The 7,201-nt window shown below is 54.6% G+C and overlaps 1 protein-coding gene across 1 annotated transcript; it reads right to left on the bottom strand.

Moving 5' to 3' along the window:
- Window positions 1–2,511: 2,511 nt before the first annotated feature.
- On the bottom strand, window positions 2,512–6,454 carry LOC126569277 (pupal cuticle protein 27). Its single transcript, XM_050226253.1, has 4 exons — window positions 6,350–6,454; window positions 6,019–6,210; window positions 3,359–3,614; window positions 2,512–3,277 (listed from the first exon to the last, which is right to left on the bottom strand). The coding sequence occupies exons 2-4, from the start codon at window positions 6,028–6,030 to the stop codon at window positions 2,859–2,861; spliced, it is 687 nt and encodes a 228-aa protein (XP_050082210.1). The 5' UTR covers window positions 6,031–6,210; window positions 6,350–6,454; the 3' UTR covers window positions 2,512–2,858.
- Window positions 6,455–7,201: the final 747 nt, after the last annotated feature.

Below are 7,201 nucleotides of genomic sequence, written 5' to 3'. Positions count from 1 at the left end.
CCCCCCCCCCACCTGTGCGTGCCGTCCCCGAGTGCCGGAAGAAATCATTTTATTCGGCGCCGTGTCGTAAATATATAAGCCAATTGCTGATGGTTGAGATGGCGGCACGATAGGCATTCTTGGTTTGCGCGTTTCACAACCCTCCACCCCCACCCAGGAAGTGTCGATGCCCCTGCCACTGATGATCTCATAAATGGAAGCATAAAAACGGACGCACGCCGAACCCTCGTCGGCGTCGTCGTCGGCATCGTCGTCTCCAGCCAAATTAAACATTCACCAAAAATAAGGAAATAGCAAAAAGGGGAAGAAGGCGGGTGCGGGTAAAGTGGCGGAATCAGTGGCGGATCCCGGTCGACAGTGTGGGCACAAAGAAACAGATATCTTCTTTTTTTTTACGGCCCAGCCATAACGAGCGCTCGAGCAGCGCGCGAAATCGAGAAATGTCAATGCCGAAGGGATAACGGTGGGGGGGGGGGGAGAGGGTTTTCCGTTGGTAATGGGTAGATAGGGGATAAGAGTGGTTGGCAGAACCATAAACAGGAACGGAGCGGACGAGAAACCAAGGAAAGACCCTGGAGCAAGGCGGAGCACCAGATATAAATAAAAATAAAAATAAAAACGAAACAAAACATCCGCAAAAAGCAAAAAGCCAATAGTCGCTGTCGCTCACACCGGTTACCGGTTTGTTGGGGGTCCTTGACTGTTAGCGCGAAATGTCACTCACGAAATCGGTTCCCGTCTGCCGTGAAGCCCATATCGGTGTAAGGTATTGGCGAGAATGTTGCTTGTCCGATTCGCCAGCACTAGGAACAGAATCCCCAAGATCCCAATGGGCATGTGTCATAACTTGCTGCCACCGCCGGCATTAAACTCAACTCAAACCACGACGGGATTGAATTGTAAAACCAATGGCTGCACGAGCGAAAGGATTCACGCCGCAATGTTCCCCACAATAAGTTCGCAAGCATTCATAAGCCAGGGATTATTTAAGAAAAGCCTTCGCTGTCCTGGCTAGCAGGCTAGCCGGTGATGATGTGCTGATCCGGCAGCAGCAACCAGCAACACCGAGCACCGCACGGACCGATCGATCGAACGTCTCTAATCAACAGTATATCCTGTGTGTAGAGACCGGTCCCGGAGCGGTTGTGTGCTGAGAACCCATGGACAGCCCACTACTTCAAAGACTATCCGGGTGCGAGTCGAGTCGAGTGTAGCAGAGTAGCGCCTGTTTCGATGCAGTCACCGTTGAAGCCCGCTGTTGTTGTGTGTGACTGTAGCCCGTTCTCGCTGACTCTGTGCATGGCAAATTGCTCCGTGGCCCGGGTTCCAACTCCAACTTACCACACGCCCAGCAGCACACACACATCGATTTAATCCTTTGCACCTCTCTGGCACCCTCTGCACCCGTTCACATGCTGTTGTGCGTCTCGAACCCCAATTTGTACCTTGGTTAGCCATCATCAGTATGCAGCATCCGGAACGAGAAGTACTTTGTCGACTCGACTTTGCCACATCCCCACCGCCACCAGCCACTCCCGGTTTCCATACCATCCCGGTACGATGGGGCATTTGTCTTTGTCGAGAAGCGTTGTAGTAGCAGCTGCAGCAGCAGCAGCAGCAGCAGCAGCAGGAAAAGTGAAATAGAGAGAAAGAGAGAGAGAGGGCAGGAGTCCGTAACCGGAAGGACACACAACCACCCACCCACCCCACCGGGATGCAGTGAATTCGCCTAAAGATAGGTAAAGCGCACTGGCTTGACTGGCTGCCTTGTGGGGGGGGGGGGGGGGGGAGGGGGGCGACGTACAGATGTGCGTTTCGATCGATGATGCAGCTGCAAAGCTCGCAGAGCGCTGCTACCAGCCTGGATGGCGAATCCGGCGGCGTTGGCATGTTGGCGCGCGACTGCTGCTACAGGCTGGCTTCGGTGAGCAGAAATCCCGAATCCGCGAAACGAATGTTCGGATTCGTCCCGTAGCCGGGTTTGGTGCTGTGCCTGTCTGCCTGCCTGCCTGCCTGCCTGTGACCTTGCACCTTACCCTGGCGTTGTCTCTGGCCGTCCCCCCATCGCCACTACTGGGTGGCCGCGAGCTTGGTGGCGACTTTCGACACCACAGTGGCGCGCTCTAATTTACGCTAAATGAAGTGCTAAACGAAGCGGCACTACGAGGCGTGGCGGAGTCCTGATGCAAGATAATTGAGTCGCCGTTTGCTGGAGAAAGCGAGAGCGAGCGCGAGATGCGCGAGCAGTAAATTAATTACCAGCTCTCCCGCGGTCTCGTTTCGCGGTTCGTCCTCGCGCTAGCTGGCTCGAATTAATTAAACGTAAATACGTGTTGTTTGTAGCGCTCGCGCGCTTCTAATGCTCGTCAACAGTTTTACTAAACAGCAGCAGCAGCAGCATTGGTAAATACACAAATCAGTGTCATCGCGCGACGCTAGGCTACGATACGGCACGCACGACAATCGGTGTGTATCGAGAGAACGTTCGAAAGAATCAGTTTTGAGTCATCGTCAGCGTCCACATTTTATTTCCGTTATTCCGTTATGCTGCTTATGCTGCGCGCAGTGTTTACAGCACATTTTCATCAGTGTGACAGGTGACAGAAAACAGAGAAAATTAGACAAAGACAAGAAACACTGACGATTGAGCGCCTGGCAGCGAATTACGGGGCTGGACGGATGTGACGTGCGTTGGCAGCATGCAGATGCTTAGACGTCTACAGGGGTAAAGGCTAGATTTGACTTAGGCTGTAAGTACCAAGGGGACAAGGTGTTTGGTAAGAGATGCGTGATACGATTTGAGTGATGGCGTTGGTGAGTGCGTGTGGAGTTGGGAGGGAAAGGGGGCCGCTCGCTGTCTATCTGCCGGTGTAGCTCAGCGAGTACGAGCCGGTATTGATGTCGACCTTGGCGTTCGGGTGCCAGATGTCGGCCCGATGCTGCGGTACCGCCGGCTGGTAGTACTGCTGCTGATGCTGGAGTGGCGCCTGGAAACGATGCTGGCTGAACGGGGCCGGTGCCGGTGCCGGTGCCGGGGCTGGCTGTGGTGCTGCGGCCGTGTTCCGGTAGTACTGCTGCGGTGCCGGATTGTAGGCAACGGGGGCGGGACGTGGTGCGCTGTACTGTGCGTTTCCGCCGGCCGGTTTCGTGTTGTAGCGCGAGTCCTTGTAGTAGATGCTCGGATCCTCCCGGTACTGGCCATCATCCTCCTCGTTCGGACCGAGCGGCGGATAGTTGCTGTTGCTCAGCGTCGGTGGCGGCACATTGATGTCCGTACCTGTACGAATCAACCGTCAGACGTGTGTGAGATGAGGAAGTAGAGAAGCCGAGCCGAGGGCCGAGCGGTGGTGGGGCTTACCTTGGGGCTCGAAACCACGGTTACTCGCCCCGTACTCGATCTCGCGCAGCTTGCCACCGTCGTCGACGTAACCGTACTTGCCCTGCACCTCGCCGTTCGCGTACTTTGTTTCGATCTTGAACGTACCGTCGGCCGCCTCGTAGCCGTAACTGTAGCTGCCGTCCTCGTTGTGCCGGTTGATCTGCTTCAGTATCGGTACCGGCGTAGTGTAGTCTCTCTGTGCTGCGATGATGGTCACTACCATGGACAGTAGTAGCTGTTTCGGGTAATGAGGTGCGAAGAGGAGATAGGGAGAGGAAAGGCGTCCGCATTAGTCTATTATTAGTACGCCTCGGAACACGATTCCGAAAAAATCTAATTAGAAAATGTAAATCGACGAGCCCAGTTTACGGGTCCGAGCTCAGCCGGTGGTGGGAATCGGCGAATTTTCTATTGCTAATTCCATTCCTGGGTGCCGAAAAACGTGCTCGATGAGCTCGTGAGCCACCTGTGCAGGTCCCGGTCGCCCCAAGTCGCACTTTCAATAAAAAAAAAACAAAACGACCGTGCTAGATAGCTTGCCCCAAAACGTGGCAGAACGACAGCATGGAGGACAAATTATCCGCCTCATTTGATGCATTCGGCGCGCGCGAGAACGGCAGCCGCATCCTCAGAATACCTCGCCCAGGATCAGGATCAGGGCGCCCCGGGGTAGAAGCCCGACAGCAAGAGGCTGTACAAAGTGAAATAATAAAACAGCGTAATAGCCAGAACGTGACTAAATTGGCACACCACCACGAGCAGGAGCAGCGGCAATAGCAATAGCTTTTGCATCGTAGGATCCGGTACACCCCAAAAAAGTGGTGGCGCCCTTCCGGCCGATATCGGGGCGCGCGCGCAACGTTACCGCCAGACCTACTGGAGCCTCGGACAGAAGCTAGAAGCAAAACTGCCAAGCCAAGCAGCCAGCACCATTTTTTTCCTCCTCCTCCTCTTCTTCTTCTCTTCTGCGCGTCCCGCACGCTTGGATAATGAAAATCTGAACTGCACCATCAATTCTGCCTAACGAGCATTTAATGTGACAGAGCAGCGCTGCCAGCTGCTGTGTCCTTGAAATGCTACGCGCACAAGGCCCCCAACATACACCACCACCACCACCAGCAGAACGCTTTCGTCGAGTCAACAGAGACAACGACGCTGGGGCGTTGCGATTGGATTGGAAGATTGAGTGCTCTACTTCGCTTCCTGCTTCGGAGCCACGCACACACAGCGCGCGTGTGATTTACGAAACTTGCTGGCAGGGTGGGAGGACGGGGAGCGAAGGGTTGCCCCGTGCCAGTGGACCGCGAGCTCGGCCGATGGTTTCACTTGATTGCGTGCAGCGGGCTATGGGTTGGCATATTAATCGCCCACATGCGACTTGCCTGTGGACACTCCGCCTCCATCTCGACGTCTGCATCGGCCTGGATTGGGGGGTGAGGGGCCACCTGGCTGGCTAGCATGATTGAGCTGCCCAGTTTTTACGTTTTGTTTTTGTGTCTCGTTGGCTCTCTCTCTCTATCTTTCTTTCACCTTTTTCCGACATTGTGTATGTATGTGCTCAAGATCCTATAATTTATGCCTCCGCTGAAAGCGGGCAAAGCGACGTAACCGGCTGGTTATGCTAGTGGCCGTCGCGCATGGCCAACTAGACCTGGATGCAGTTGCAGCAGCTGGCCCCAAGCCGTCGGTTGAGGCGCATGCGTATGTACTGGTGCACATCATCTGCAGTTGCTCCACATAATCAGGCTGGTCAGGTTGACTTATCGCTGTCAGGTTCAAGGTGTTTGCAAAGGCTGATGAGTCAAGTGAGTGCGCCCTTCGAGACGCGAAGCAGAAACGCAGGAAGTTCCAACGATCCCTGATTGGTTTGCGCCAAGTTTCTGAGAGCGACAAGGTGACCGCAAACTTCTTCCAGGGAAAAAGGTCATGGAAACGCTGGAGCTGTCAGATTGTCGGCCGGTCGTTCGCGAATCCTGCATCCAGCGTAAACTTCCACCGTTTGTGGCACGTAATGGGCGACGTCAGCGATGATGCGCTGATTCGTAAGGCCGCATCTCTGACCCTTCCACGAAAAAAAAAGAAACCAAAGAAGGTCGAAACGTCATGTCGGCATGACAAGGACATGTGTTCCTGGGAGTGGCGTACGAAGCTGCCCGGCCAGCTCCGCGTGAAACTCACGAGCACTTCCACCGCAGAGCAGCAGGTAGCAACTAGCAAAACTGCTGCTCTTTTGGGGATGTTTAGGAGCATCAAATAACCGGTGACTTCCTCTTTATCTCTCTCTCTTTCTCTCTTACTCTTTCTCTCTCTCTGGCGAAGACCCGAACACTAAGTAAAACTTTTGCTCCCGAAGAGCCAGCTCGGTCTCGTTCACCGTCTCGTAGGGATTCATCGACTTCCAAAGAGTCGCCGCTAACTTCTATCAGAAACTTTGCACCTTATCGCACGCATGAACGCACGCACGCCCAGCCACAGACACAACACACATGAGTGTTATTTTTTGGACAGCAAAAGTTCCTGGTCAAAGGACCTCCTACATAGGAACTTCCATAATCCAGGTGAAAAAAACAAACGGGGAAAAGAGAGAGAAAGAGGGGGAATCCAAAGCTTCCCGGGGGATCGGGTGTTGCACTACTTACCAGAGACTTCATTTTGATGCCGTGCTGTTCTGTTGCTGTATTTGGTTGATTGCTTAATTGGGGACCCTCCGTCACTCGTCACACTCAGTTCGCTCTCCGTAGCTTTCTTCTCTGCCTTCCTCTTCGTCTCTTTAGTGGCCGTTGAGTTTGTGTTGAGTTGTTTGCTGCTGCTGTTGCGGTACACCCAGTGATCTATGTTTTTTTACGGTTACGGCGTAGCACAAGTAAGGAAACGAAAGTAAACGGGGTATGGGTATCAACACACTTGGATTTGGTGACGACAGTGCTAGGGGAGGAAAGATATTCTGGATTTTTCCCTCCCTCCTGCTACCTGAGCTGAGCAAAACGCGCGGCGCCTCGTGGAACGCAACTAAAACTTCAAACTCAAGCTCCAACACAGTGCCGGACTGATCCCTGCTCCGTTTGTTTACGAACAGACGGCGCTGCAAGCGCAGACACCTCGCTTATATATGGACGCCACCCTTCTCGCCCCACCATTCCAATCTGCTCCGTAGCTGGTGGAGCCCTGGGGCGAAGGGGGTGGGGGGAGGTGCGTTGGGGGCTCATACCTCTGTCTCACTCGCGCACCCGCTCATTTTTCCACCACAGGTGCTACTCCACAAACTGGAGTTGCCTCGTCTACCCCCCCCCCCCCCCCCACCTCGCTTGGATCCTGGCGCACGCTTAGCACGCGCGCGCCCGCCTCGTTATCCCTTTCTCTTCTACAGCACACACCTGGGACCCGGATCGTCACCGTCCCGTTCCAGCGAACTGTAACACGGTGACGGTGGAAGGAAATGCAGGGGATGGGAAGGGGTGCTGGTGGTCTGCTTTGCGGTGTGCCGTGTCGAATGGCGAATCTGTTGATCGCCGCAATCGCGGGGAAGTTTGGAGGCGCCCTAATGGAGCGCAAAATTGGACCACAACGTTACCATTGCCAAAAGGAGCCACAGGTGGAGCACCTGTCAATCATCGCTGCACTCATCAGAGCGAGCGAGCTAGTTTGTTGTTGAGCTCAGGTGCGCCACGGTCGGTGCGTCCGTGCTAGTGAACTGGAACGACGGTAGCAGGCTCGAACAGCCGCCCGTACGTGTCAGGTGTCATCCGCGCTAGGAGCATCCGAACGGACAGAACTTTTTGCCTGAGGCCACTGATTAGTGACGGGTGGCAACCAGCGGAACCA

Source organism: Anopheles aquasalis, chromosome X (assembly GCF_943734665.1).
Source record: "Anopheles aquasalis chromosome X, idAnoAquaMG_Q_19, whole genome shotgun sequence".
In the NCBI taxonomy this organism is placed as follows: domain Eukaryota; kingdom Metazoa; phylum Arthropoda; class Insecta; order Diptera; family Culicidae; genus Anopheles; species Anopheles aquasalis.
The sequence above is the reverse complement of the archived record's forward strand: the minus strand, read 5'-3'. Positions and strand labels throughout refer to the sequence as shown.